This window comes from Capra hircus, chromosome 20, assembly GCF_001704415.2.
Source record: "Capra hircus breed San Clemente chromosome 20, ASM170441v1, whole genome shotgun sequence".
In the NCBI taxonomy this organism is placed as follows: domain Eukaryota; kingdom Metazoa; phylum Chordata; class Mammalia; order Artiodactyla; family Bovidae; genus Capra; species Capra hircus.
The window spans coordinates 3,819,022-3,833,270 of NC_030827.1; the positions used below are offsets into that span (position 1 = coordinate 3,819,022).

Consider the following 14,249-nt stretch of genomic DNA (forward strand, 5'->3'; position numbering starts at 1 on the left):
TCACTGCACAGAACCTCTACATTCCAGGTGCATCAGCCTTCAACTTTTAATGATAAAAATAAAAGAGAATTTTTTTCAACCCCAAAATGGTGGTTGCCAAGTTAACTGGCAACTGGTTTTGCAGTTACCCAGATCTAGGTTTTTTGGTTGTTAATATTTATTTACTTCTTTGGCTGTGTAGGGTCTCAATTATGGGAACTCTTAGTTGGGGCATGAGGGATCTAGCTCCCCAACCAGTGACCAAACTCCGGTCCCCTGCATTGGGAGCGCAGCGTCCCAACCAATGGACCACCAGGGAAGTCCCCAGATCCAGGCTCTTAACCTAGTTCTGCCACTTATATAAATGTGCAACCTTAGGCAAGTCAATTAAATTCCGTAACTTGATAGACAAAGAAGCCAAACTAGAAAACTTCTCCATAAAGAAGTCAATGAGATAACCTAGTACCTAGAGACCAACACATAAAAACAAGGTGGGTATTTTATGACACCTGTAATACATATATAGTCATAAATGATACTTAAATGATGATTATACTATCATACATAATATGTGATAGATACATGGTCTGAACTCTTGATTATATGATATAACAAGCAACTGGTTGAATCTGAATAACAACCAACTGAAATATTGATTTAGTTCAGCTTAGTTCAGAGGCATTCAGATATTCTAGTTCAACTGTTCCAAAAAAATGTTGAGGGTTAGTCACAGTTTTTAAAAGTATGTATCTATGTGTATATATGTAAGTGTGCGTATATTTGGCTAACATCAGAATTTCATTACACACACATACACACCTGGACTTTATTTGTGGTTCAGGCTGAATTTTTGTCCACAGGTCTGCTTATTACAATAAACTCCAAGACAGCAAGGACTAAATCTGCATTGCTCATCTTTATACACCCAGCACCAATATAGGCCCTGGCACATACCAACTGCTCAGTAAATATTCACAGAATTGAATTTTCAGAAAAGCCACTTAGCAACCTCACTAGCTTTAAGATTCAGGAGGGCTCAGCTTGGTAAGGGGAATGTAATTTCCTCCCTCCATAGATATTTGGCAAGTTTTTCTTTTTTTCTTTTCAAATAATGACTAATAAGCCACACACCGGATATCTCAGTAGCAAAGTTTTCACAAACAAAACCAAAATGGAAAACTCTAGAAATAGTAGCATTCCAGTGTAGAGGAAAGAAAATCAATTTTGGAATCACGCAAATCTTGAATTCAAATGCTAGCTCTACCACTTCACAGATTAACTTGAGTTGAATCATACATATCACCTCTGAGACCCAGTTCCTACATCTGAAAAACTGGGAATAATACCTACCTCATAGGGTTGTCACAAAGCTAATATATATGAAGCCCTGAGTACAACTGCTGCTGAGTGGGTTTTTTTGAAACAGTTTTATTGAGGTAATAAATGGTTTTTATTTTTTTAAGTCTTTACTATTCCTTTTCCTCTCTCCCAGCAGAAACTAGAGGAATACATTATGCCTAAAGGCAACTACAGTACTAACTTTACTCCTGCTTTTCAAATGGTACGATAAATCAGCCAATAGATAGGCTAGTTGGCTCAAGTTGCAACTGTTCCCTGGTGCATTTGGTCATTTTAAGGGGGCCCTTGCATGCAATTCCAGAGCTCTAGCACAGTCAGCCAGGCTCTTCGGGTAGCCTGTTCCTGCTTTTCTAGGGCCTTCTTAAAATGGGCTTGCTGAGAATATGAACGCAGAAGTCATCTCTGTGATGAGAGTAAGAGGCAGCTTATAAGCAACGGGCATTCTCCGAAAAAGCCCCTATTCAAATTAAGTCACTGACTTTTAGTATTTGTTTTGGATACTGGAGGTAGACAATTAAAATAATATATAAAACCAAAGAACAGAGAGAAGGAAAGCCTTCCAAGTTCATTTATATATGTTTACTTTCCTTTCACAAATGGAACAAAATAGAATGATCTGCTAACTCCAATCAGCTGAGTACATATTTCACTTTACTGTGCTGCATATTGTTGCATAAACTAAAGAAAATAAAAAAATCTAAATAAACAAAATTCCCCAATGCACCTCTGAAGACACTATTTGTTCCAGTAACATTTCAGTGAATATCACTCAATATTTCACCTTATTTTAAGGTCTATTCAAGGCAACGTTTATATTTTTTCTCTTAAATGATTTTCACTGGGAGAGATGAGTCAAAGAATTAACTTATCTGGGTTTCCATTTTCAAGGTAAAAACCCTGTTTGCTCCCTCCCACTCACCCCAACTCCAGAGAATTCACAATACTGCTACTAAAATATACTGAATAATGCCTTCCATTGGTCAATTACTTTTAATTGAATGCAATAAAAAATAATCTGCACTTCCAGATGTCATTAACAACTACAATTCTTCGCCTGCTTAAATTTCTGGATAGAAACTGGATCAATCCACTAAAAAGCAACTGTAACATTCAAGTAAGCATTTTCAGAAAAATAGAAGACAGAGATGTACACACTATTACTATAATGCAAATGTCCGTTATTTAGCACCAAGGAGAGCACATGCAATAATCTCAGTCTGCTATTTCAAAAACATTTTTGTTAAAGTTGTATCACATGCAGAAAAGCTGCTTTTCCAAGAGTAAATATGCATTACACTGGAGCATTACTGAAACACCCAATCCCTGGACCCTAAGAGTCCTAACTCAACTTTTCATATAGACTCTAAGACAACTGGATCTTATATTGACTTCACTCTCAAGTTAACCGTTTTCTAAAGAAAGCAATCTGAAGCAATAACCACACCAGCGCAGCTCAGAATGTTCACAATCCCAATATGAAGGAAATTTTTCCCCTTTCCTGGCTCCCCAACTCCATTTAAAGACCAAAAACATGAATAGAGAGATTACCTTGAGAAGAGTAAAGTAAACTCACTCCATCAATGAGATCCCTCTAAATCATTTTCTGATTCTACAGTGTTTTCCTAAAACAGGGCAGTCTCAACAGGATGCCAGGAATTCAATACTGCTTTTTAAAGATATATCAAACTTTCTGGAATATACAGTGATGAAAACTGAATACTGCTACTGAAACCATACTGAATTAAACACATGCTTTCTCTAAACAGAGCTTCCTCAATAAAGTCACAATGTTTTCCGCCTTGACTCTCTTAGAATCCATCCCAACATATGAGGTCAGCCCAGCTGCACTCCTGCTAATAGCTTTTATCGGAGCAACCCCTCCCACACCCCCAAAGAGTTTTACTTTTATCTGTGGAATTCTCTGCCAGCCTCGGCCTGGAAAACTGGGTGGACCCTAAGGACAAGTGTCAGATCTGGTCTCTGGGAGGTGGCCCAAACTGACAGTTATTGCCAGCATAAAGCTGTGATCTTTACAAACTTCAATTTGAGGCTTTATACTGTTAGTGATTCCCTCTCCACTCCTTTATGGAAGGAGGGAGAAAAAGCAAGCCAAAAGGATGAGTTTCAAAATAGAAAAATCACCACTTTAATTATGAAACCCTCCCAACTCAAGAAAGAACTGTTAAAAGTAGCCAAATGGAAAATGTCAAGGTTTTGGGGGTACATGCACAACTATTAAACATGAGAATCACAGATTCAAGGTGGGGGTTGGGAGGATAAAAAGCAGGAGCAGAAAAAGAGGAGCAGAATAGGGCCTAGCCAAAGACCCATTTGCTCAGAAGGGCCCCTCTAGGTATGAACTCCTCCATGTAGGGCACCCAGGCTGGAGGAAAGCAGAGGGTTACACAGAACATTTAGCAGACTTAACATTGGATTAAACACACTACTGCAAGTTTCAACAAATGTTCATGGTATACGTAAAAAACACATTTACAACAAGAAAGAAGAGAGGCACCTGGAGACATCTGACACTGGGCATGCTCTGCAGGCAACTCAGTGCGCACATGCTCTCTACCAGGTTGGCGCAGCCTAGCCACAAAGACCTTGGCACAGAACACTGCAGGATGACAAAAAGGGAGGAAGAGAAGAAGCAGTTAGAGGCCGCAACAAATCACTCCTTCACACAGGCAACTTGAATGTTAGTCGGGCAGGGGGAGCACCCACGGCAGCTTGGAGGTCAGGGGTGGCAGTCCAGCGAAACTTACGGAAACCTGGGAGAGGGCCCACTTCCTGTCCTACGGAAAGGAGGTTTCTGCTGCCAGCCACTAACTCCTCAGGGTACCGTGAGCAGAATCAAGAGGGAGAGAAAGATGTTTCAGTGGAAACCCGTTAAAGGGAACTGTAAAGTATGAGGGCAAAACAAGATTAGTCGTGAGACAGCGACTCTAACATCATGTGCTTAGTAGCTCTGTTGTGTCCAACTCTTTGTGACCCCATGGACTGTAGCCCGCCAGGCTCCTTTGTCCATGGAATTCTCCAGGCAAGAATACTGGAGTGGGTTGCCATGCCCTCCTCCAGGGGATCTTCCCAACCCAGGGATCGAACCCTCCAGCATTGCAGGCAGATTCTTTACCATCTGAGCCACCAGGGAAGCCTCAGTGGTTTTTGGTCTATGTTGTATAATTACAAATGCCATCACTACATTACCTACTATGGGGCCAGGCACTTTAAATGTGTTCTCTAATTACCACACCACAGTGTCAAGAAACTGAGGTTCAAAGGTAAGTCATTTGCACAAAGACAAACAGCAAAGGAGGGGAAAGTCAGAATTTCAAACTTTGGTTGCCGCTATTAAAACCCACATTCATTCCACAAGACTCTGATGCCTCTATTATGAAAGCTGTGATCACCTGAAACTTGATCATCTGGGCACAGTTTCTGCACTTCCCTAGATAAAATCACAGGGCACCTGGAGACACAAGGCAGAAAGAGCAAGAAAGATGAGCGACAGATTGATAGATAAAGGAGACAAAAGAGCTGATAAAAACACATCTGGTTTTGAGTGTCACCCAGGTCTCTGCTTTCGCAAAGGAAAAAAAAAAAAAAACTTCAGAATAATCATGACTTTCATTTTGGACTTTGCTTACAATGTTCATTTAACACAAGTAAGAATTAAAAGCTTATTTCATTTACCCATTCCCATTATTCTTTAAGAGCTTGCTGGTTTTAAGGGAATTAAGTAAAAAAGTAAAATATAAACAAATACAATATAGCTAGTATTTTTAAACCATTAGATTATTTGTGGTATTCAATAAGTACTTTTTCAAACCCAAGGTCAATTAATTTACTCTGGCAAAATGAATAATCAAAAAAAAAAAACAAAAAAACTGAAGGTGGGTGTTTGGGTTCAACCAAAATACTCCAGAAGTCTCAGACCCAACCTCATAAACTTGTTTATTCTAGCTATAATTAGGATGGTTAAATATACCCACTTTCCTGGGACAGTCCAAGTTTACGCTGGTCTCAGCATAACTTTCACTCTCAAAAGTGTTCTGGTTTGGGAGGTAAATTCTATGGTTACCCCAACTACAATATAAACAAAGACCACTATTCTTGAACTCAGGTGAGCCTGGGTTCCTTCCTATCCACCATCTGTACTTTCTAGTTAAATCCCACCAATAATGTAATGGAGTATTCAGATTATTTGGAAAGGCATTTAAAGAACATGAAACCAGTGGACTCAATGGAATAAAAATCTGAGCAGGTTTTTGGTAATGAAGAAAATACCATGTATTTCCAATAGCATGCTTCCTTTTCAAGGCGTCCCGCAGCCAATACGGTAGAATTATATCACTGCTACTCCAGGCATACATATGTCATCGCCCCAACACTTTCAAAGAGTGCCATAAAAGATGCTGAACAAATGTCTGGATAATATGATAACAAGAGCTGCCATTTATCAAGCTCTTGTTATATGCCAGACAGCTAACATCGTAAATCCTCACAAAAACCCTTGTAAGACGAGTATGATTCCATTTTACAGATGAGAAAACCAGAGATCAGGAAAGCAGAGCTTGATTTGCTTAAACAGCAACTTATTGAAAGTGCAAGAAAACAAGGGCTAATTGATGGCAGAACTAGGACAAGTTGACCTGTCTGACTCTAAGCAAGCATGCTTTCTTTCCACTACAACAAACTGTATCCAGAGATGCCTAGCGAGACATTGAGGGCACAGAAAATGCCCAGACACATTACATATGGATACACATGTAGACTGCATACATGATTTAATTTAAGTGTCCAACATCCTCATAGTTCAATTTAAGCTCCCTTTTTGGAATCTCTGTAGTTATCCAAATCACAGAATCACTTATACCTGAGAACAGACTTCAAGGATCACACCTGTATTCAGCAACTAATATCAAATTAACACCAAAACTCATCTGCAAATCAATTTTCATTGATTCAGTAAAAACAGCTTCCTGCTGCAGAGTTTAGTATGTATTTACCTCAAAGGGTAAAAACCATGAAGGCATAAGGTAATGTATTTTGATTAGGTTCTGCTAATAACCTGAGATCCAAAACTTAAAAAAAAAAAAGAGAGAGACCAATTTTCACATTCACTAAATCAAAGCACCATGGATTGAGAAGTGGACCAATTAGTTCAAACTTCCCCCCCCCGACTTCAGAAGTAAAGAAACTAAATAAAGCCCAAAGAAGAAAAGTAGTGAGCAGTTTCCTATTCATCTAATGATCTAATTAATACTGATAAAAATATGGAAAACAACATAAAATAAACCTGAGAACCTAACTTAACAATATTAAATATTTATTACAGGTATTTTTTAAAGCTTGACATCGAACTTGTATATTCAGAAAAAGACTTTTAAAGACACTCCAGTTTCTAAGAACTTATCTTTATAACACCCATGGAAGATATTCTGGGGTAAAGAGAGTGATGCCAGTATTCATCACAAATATTAGAACTGCCCTACTTTCACAGTCAATTACCTTGGAGCTAAATAACCAACCACAGTGCTGAAAAATAGTTTTTACTCAACAGAAAATGCCACTCTAGGAAATACATCCATCTTTTTATAAAGATGCCTATGCCTGCTAGTCTAAATAAGGCTACTCTTAGGGCTAATAGTCCAAGAGGACATTGATCTATTTGTAAAGCATGGCTAAACATAAAAGTTCCATATTTATCAACCTAAGAGCATTAAAATGCAGCTTTGACCACAAGTAGTAATTGATTCTTGAAGCTGCTGATTTTAAATTTAGGGACCTGGTTGAAAACCCATGTTGACTACTGTGGAGTAACTTATTGTCCATCGCTCTCTCACTGAATAGTGCAAAAGTCTCTTCCCTTGAGCTCCATTCAAGGCACAAGGCACACCATTCTCTCTCTCTTTAAAAAAAAAAAAAGCTAACGGTGGTCATTATCTTTAAACTTTTGGAACACTACCTCATTGTTAAAATATGTCTGTAGAATTTATCCTGGTACCATGGGTATTTACCAATTTTAAGAAACACTTATTGACCTACTTATTAAGCTAACAACAATACAAACCAAGCCTCTTTCCTCTTGAGATTTCAGCCTGGAGCTCAAGAGAAGCACAGTGGGATCACAATGAAGATCCTTAAGGGGTACAAAACCCCTAAGAAATGTTTGTTTCAATGTTCACATTTAGCAACCAATACTCTAATTTAGGGTTGTCCACAAAGAACAGGAACTAATTCACATGGGGTTTTAACAGTAAGAGCAAATAACCAATTAGACTGATTCATACTTATATGTTGTATAGCCAAAGAAAAGAACATTAATCAAGGAAACTGATGGTGTTTATTAATTTTGTCATACACACTGTATAATCAAAAACCAAAATCAGGGCCACCATGCTGAGGGACACTGTAATTCTGTAAGGACAAAAAGAATAATAGCTTTTGGCATTTTTCAAAAGCAAAGTTATTAACAGAGGTAGGAGAGAAATGTCCTAGGCTCTCTTCCTATTGCCATAGGAACCACAAATCAAAAGGGAAAAGTGGCTGCAGGCACCTTGCCTCTGATTGGCCAGCTTTTAGAAGAACTCACAAAAGCTAACTGGTCTGTGTCTAGATGGAATAGTTTTTGAATATCTTGCCCTGATTCCTTCTCAAAGAGGCAATTCTTTTACAAGCTACTCAAAGGGGTATTTTATGTTAATTGTCTATCTGATGTCACTCTGATTTAGATTTTCCATAGATCTGATTTAGGTTTTCCATAAATCTCTCCAATTTTTTCTTTAAACTACTTTCCACAGAACCATTACCCACCTATTCTATTTCCTATCATCATGCTTGAGATAACCGAATTGAAGCACTTAAATTCTACTCCATTCAACAAAAAACTTATCTGAATTTATATCTGCAGACAGAAACACAATTAAGACCTCTCTCCTCTGGGAACTCATAGGAGGGAACTTTGAGAATATGCCATGTAAATACAACACACACACACACACACACACACAAGCACACAGTCTTTACACACTCAAAGGAGGAAGATGCCCAAACTAACCATAAAGGATGAGAAGGAGGTCGCCAAGGGAAAAAAAGAGAGAAACAGATATTCCAGGCAGAATGAATAACACGAGCAAAGCCGAATAGCTAAGAAATGATAGTCCTATGCAACGAACTGCAATTAACCTAAAGTTTCCAGTTCAGTTCAGTTCAATCGCTCAGTCGTGTCTGACTCTTTGCAACCCCATGAATGGGAGCACGCCAGGCCTCCCTGTCCATCACCAACTTCCAGAGTTCACTCAAACTCACGTCCATCGAGTCAGTGATGCCATCCAGCCATCTCATCCTCTGTCGTCCCCTTCTCCTCCTGCCCCCAATCCCTCCCAGCATCAGAGTCTTTTCCAATGAGTCAACTCTTCGCATGAGGTGGCCAAAGTACTGGAGTTTCAGCTTTAGCATCATTCCTTCCAAAAAACACCCAGGGCTGATCTCCTTTAGAATGGACTGGTTGGATCTCCTTGCAGTCCAAGGGACTCTCAAGAGTCTTCTCCAACAACACCACAGTTCAAAAGCATCAATTCTTCGGCGCTCAGCTTTCTTCACAGTCCAACTCTCACATCTATACATGACCACCGGAAAAACCATAGCCTTGACTAGACGGACCTTTGTTGGTAAAGTAATGTCTCTGAATTTCAATATGCTATCTAGGTTGGTTATAACTTTCCTTCCAAGGAGTAAGCGTCTTTTAATTTCATGGCTGCAGTCACCATCTGCAGTGATTTTGGAGCCCAAAATAATAAAGTCTGACACTGTTTGCATTGTTTTCCCATCTATTTCCCATGAAGTGATGGGACCGGATGCCATGATCTTCGTTTTCTGAATGTTGAGCTTTAAGCCAACTTTTTCACTCTCCACTTTCACTTTCATCAAGAGGCTTTTAGTTCCTCCTCACTTTCTGCCATAAGGGTGGTGTCATCTGCATATCTGAGGTGATTGATATTTCTCCTGGCAATCTGGATTCCAGCTTGTGGTTCCTCCAGCCCAGTGTTTCCCATGATGTACTCTGCATAGAAGTTAAATAAGCAGGGTGACAATATACAGCCTCGACGTACTCCTTTTCCTATCTGGAACCAGTCTGTTGTTCCATGTCCAGTTCTAACTGTTGCTTCCTGACCTGCATATAGGTTTCTCAAGAGGCAGGTCAGGTGGTCTGGTATTCCCATCTCTTTCAGAATTTTCCAGTTTCTTGTGATCCACACAGTCAAAGGCTTTGGCATAGTCAATAAAGCAGAAATAGATGTTTTTCTGGAACTCTCTTGCCTTTTCCATTATCCAGCGGATGTTGGCAATTTGATCTCTGCTTCCTCTGTCTTTTCTAAAACCAGCTTGAACATCTGGAAGCTCATAGTTCACGTATTGCTGAAGCCTGGCGTGGAGAATTTTGAGCATTACTTTTCTAGCGTGTGAGATGAGTGCAATTGTGCAGTAGTTTGAGCATTCTTTGGCATTGCCTTTCTTTGGGATTGGAATGAAAACTGACCTTTTCTAGTCCTGTGGCCACTACTGAGTTTTCCAAATTTGCTGGCATATTGAGTGCAGCACTTTCACAGCATCATCTTTCAGGATTTGACATAGCTCAACTGGAAGTTTCTAAGTGTGAGCTAAAGAAAGCTTAGGGGGGTGGGCCAAATCACAAAGGTCTCCCCATACCTCTATCGAACTTGAACCTTCATCCTGTAGGACAGCAGCTCTTGCACTCTGTGGGACAGCTCACCAGTTAACAGCCAATCCTCCCAACTCACCAGTTAACAGCCAATCCTCCCAGCTCACCAGTTAACAGCCAATCCTCCCAGGTGTATGGCCCAATTTTTTTTTAATCAACAGTGACTCAGTGGTAAAGAATCTGCCTGCCAGTGAAGGAGATGAAGGATACAAGAGTTCTATCTCTCAGTAGGGAAGATCCCCTAGACAAGGGAATGGTAACCCACCGACTGCAGTAGTCTTACCTGGAAAATCCCATGGACAGAGGAGCCCAGAGGGTTACAGTCCATAGGGTCACAAAGAGGTGGACATGACTGAGCATGCACTAGATTTTATTTTCCTGCAACTCAATATACATACTGCTTCAACAATATGTGTCAGAGGAATAGAAGCAGGTCACGTGACACACTGGCAAGGGTTGGGTGAACTTCTTAGGCTAAAAGGCAGGAGATAAAGTATACTATCAAGTCAGCACCGAGCCAGTTCAAGCAAGCACCAAAGAAAGCTGCTGTTTCCTAGACCGTGTGGGGAACATTTTCCACAAGAGAGCAAAGAAGTCTGCTCAAAAGTAACCCAAAGATAAAGGTACATCCATCTGAATGCAGAGTTCCAAAGAATAGCAAGGAGATAAGAAAGCCTTCCTTTCTCAGTGTGCAACGCAAAGAAGTAGAGGAAAATAATAGAATGGGAAAGACTAGAGATCTCTTCAAGAAAATTAGAGGTATCAAGGGAACATTTCACGCAAAGATGGGCTCAATAAAGGACAGAAATGGTATGGACCTAACAGAAGCAGAAGATATTAACAAGAGGTGGCAAGAATACACAGAAGAACTGTACAAAAAGATCTTCATGACCGAGATAATCACAATGGTGTGATCACTCACTTAGAGCCAGACATCCTGGAATATGAATTCAACTGGGCCTTAGGAAGCAACACTACGAACAAAGCTAGTGGAGGTGATGGAATTCCAGTTGAGCTATGTCAAATCCTGAAAGATGATGCTGTGAAAGTGCTGCACTCAATATGCCAGAAAATTTGGAAAACTCACCAGTGGTCACAGGACTAGAAAAGGTCAGTTTGCATTCCAATCCCAGAGAAAGGCAATGCCTAAGAATGCTCAAACTACTGCATAATTGCACTCATTTCACACACTAGCAAAGTAATGTTCAAAATTCTCCAAGCCAGGCTTCAACAGTCCGTGAACCGTGAACTTCCAGATGTTCAAGCTGGATTTAGAAAAGGCAGAGGAACCAGAAATCAAATTGCCAACATCCTTTGCATCATCAATAAAGCAATAGAGTTCCAGAAAAACATCTGCTTTACTGACTACACCAAAGTCTGTGTGGATCACAACTAACTATGAAAAATTCTTCAAGAGATGGGAATACCAGACCACCTGACTGCCTCCTGAGGAATCTGTATGCAGGTCAGGAAGCAACAGTTAGAACTGCACATGGAACAACAGACTGGTTCTAAATCAGGAAAGGAGTACGTCAAGGCTGTATATTGTCACCCTGCTTATTTAACTTCTATGCAGAGTACATCATGAGAAATGCCGGGCTGGATGAAGCACAAGCTGGAATCCAGATTGCCAGGAGAAATATCAATAACCTCAGATATGCAGATGACACCACCCTACGGCAGAAAGTGAAGAAGAACTAAACAGCCTCTTGATGAAAGTGAAAGAGGAGAGTGAAAAAGCTGGCTTAAAACTCAACAATCAGAAAACTAAGATCATGACATCTAGTCCCATCACTTCATGGCAAATGAAGGGGAAACGATGGAAACAGTGACAGACTTCATCTTCTTGGGCTCCAAAATCACTGAAGATGGTGATTGCAGCCATGATATTAAAAGACGCTTACTCCTTGGAAGAAAAGCTATGCCAACTATTAAAAAGCAGAGACATTACTTTGCCAACAAAGACCTGTCTAGTTAAAGCTGTGGTTTTTCCAGTAGTCAGGTATGGATGTGAGAGTTGGACTATACAGAAAGATGAGTGCCAAAGAATTGATGCTTTTGAACTGTGGTGTTGGAGAACACTCTTGAGTCTCTTGGACGGCATGGAGATCCAACCAGTCAATCGTAAAGGAAATGAGCCTTGAATATTCATTAGAAAGACTGATGCTGAAGGTGAAACTCCAATACTTTGGCCACTTGATGCGAAGAACTGACTCAATGGAAAAGACCCTGATGCTGGGAAAGACTGAAGGCAGGTGGAGAAGGAGACAACAGAGGATGAGATGGTTGGACAGCATCACTGACTTGATGGACATGAGTTTGACCAGGCTCTGGGAGTTGGTGATGGACAGGGAAGCCTGGCATGCTGCAGTCCATGGGGTCGCAGAGAGTCAGAGATGACTGAGGGACTGAACTGAGCTGAATGATAAAGATATGAAGTAAATAGAATAAAAGCCATGTTTTTATAAATATTATGAAATATCAGAGCTTAAAATCATGTAATTCCTTCAAATGAGACATCAAAAACTTTTAATATTCAAACCATTGCTAGAGACAATGATAAGACAACTAATAAACTTTTAATCAGAGAAGTGACCATTAGCAGCTGGAGTGAAGCATGGTGAAAAGAAAGAAAGATAAGTCTGTTAGAGAGCCTAAGGACAGTCTCTTCTTTTTATTTTACAACTAATGCAAATTTCTTTCAGCTAAGGTACAAAGAGTAGACTCAAGGGCCAATACTTACCTTCAGAAATATTTGCCTAAAGTCAATTTTTTTCCAGTAGAACTCTCACCATACCCTACCTACCCGAATACAAAACAGAGTAATGAAAATATGAAACAGGTAATGAAATGGTGGAATACCTGAGTGGGAGCAAAGATCTATTTCACGGTAATCACCTGGTGATCACACACTCTCCACTGAGACTCTCCATCCAGGAGTGGGAATGTGTTCTGAAGAATGATACAGTAAGTGGGCTCAAACAGATTATGTAACTCCGGCTCTCCAAACCTGAATGTGAAAGCTATAGAGCATCCATTCAGTTTCTGCTGGAGGTGGTCCTCATCTCAAAGCAAATAAAGCAAGAATTAAAGTTAATCCAAATTAGGAACTATTTCTAATAGTTTCTGAATTCTCAGACTGCTGCTTTTCAAGAAGCTATAGTAGTTGTAATGAAAATAAGGCCACAGAGCTTTTAAGAGCCTACAACAGAGACTTCTGCTCTGTGTTATAATGTTTGATGGCAATCTATAAGAAATAGTGAACTCTCACCAAAAAATTATACTGTTTTTAAAACCAAGAATCATAATAGTCAGGTCAGAGGATAAATGTTAATTCATAATTCAAAGTTATTTTCCAAAGCATTTTAAAGAACTGTACACTTATATTTTTTCTTTTATAATTTCTATTCATCCACATCTTCTAATGAACACCTAGTTCTGGTTTTTCTCTGATGAACACCTAGTATTCATAATATTGAGGTCTAAGCCTCAATATGTGAGAGGCTTTCTTCTCCTTATAGTGGTATTTTATTATGACAGAATTTGACAGTAACCACATGCCATATAACCAAGGATGTTAATGCTTTAACTCTTAGCAACTGTACTACAGAACCACATATTTATAGATAATACAGCATACGGTATTTTCAGGCTAGGATATCTGTTAAAGGAAGAAAAGGGCATGGGGAGAAGGGCGCAGTGAAATGAGAAAAGAAAAAGGGATAAGAATGTGGAAAAGTGAAATTTACTTTCTGCCAAGTTTTAGAGATTCAATCCAACCAACTTATCGTGGAATCAGAATTCAAAGCCAGAGCTCAAACTTTCCTTAAATTCTATTATTTAAAAAAAAAACATTTTTAATGTCCAGACAATTCTCATCAGTCCATGTGGTCACAAAGAGTCGGTCACAACTGAGTGACACTGTGGGCCCGCGTGCACATGCGCGCACACACACACACAAATTATCTAAAGTAAGATGCTGTTTAGTTGCTAAGTTGCGTCTGACTCTTTGCAACCTGTAGCCTTCCAGGCTCCTCTGTCCACGGGGTTTCCCAGGCAACAATACTAGAGTGGGTTGCCATTTCCTCCTTCAGGGAATCTTCCTAACCCAGTGATCGAACCCTCATTTCCTGTATTAGCATGCGGATTCTTTATCTGAGTCACCAGGGAAGCCCCTAAAGTTAAG

The 14,249-nt window shown here is 39.8% G+C and overlaps 1 protein-coding gene across 7 annotated transcripts in view; it reads right to left on the reverse strand.

Annotated features, from left to right (window-relative positions):
- FBXW11 (F-box and WD repeat domain containing 11) overlaps positions 1–14,249 on the reverse strand; it is a 130,630-nt gene that overhangs the window by 85,590 nt on the left and 30,791 nt on the right. For 4 of the 7 annotated variants that reach the window (XM_018065488.1, XM_018065492.1, XM_018065489.1 and 1 more), the window contains exon 2: positions 3,854–3,955. The exons of the other annotated variants lie outside the window; for them this stretch is intronic. In XM_018065488.1, the coding sequence (XP_017920977.1) occupies positions 3,854–3,955 (102 nt within the window). The remainder of the gene's footprint in view (positions 1–3,853; positions 3,956–14,249) is intronic. 7 annotated transcript variants of the gene reach the window in all.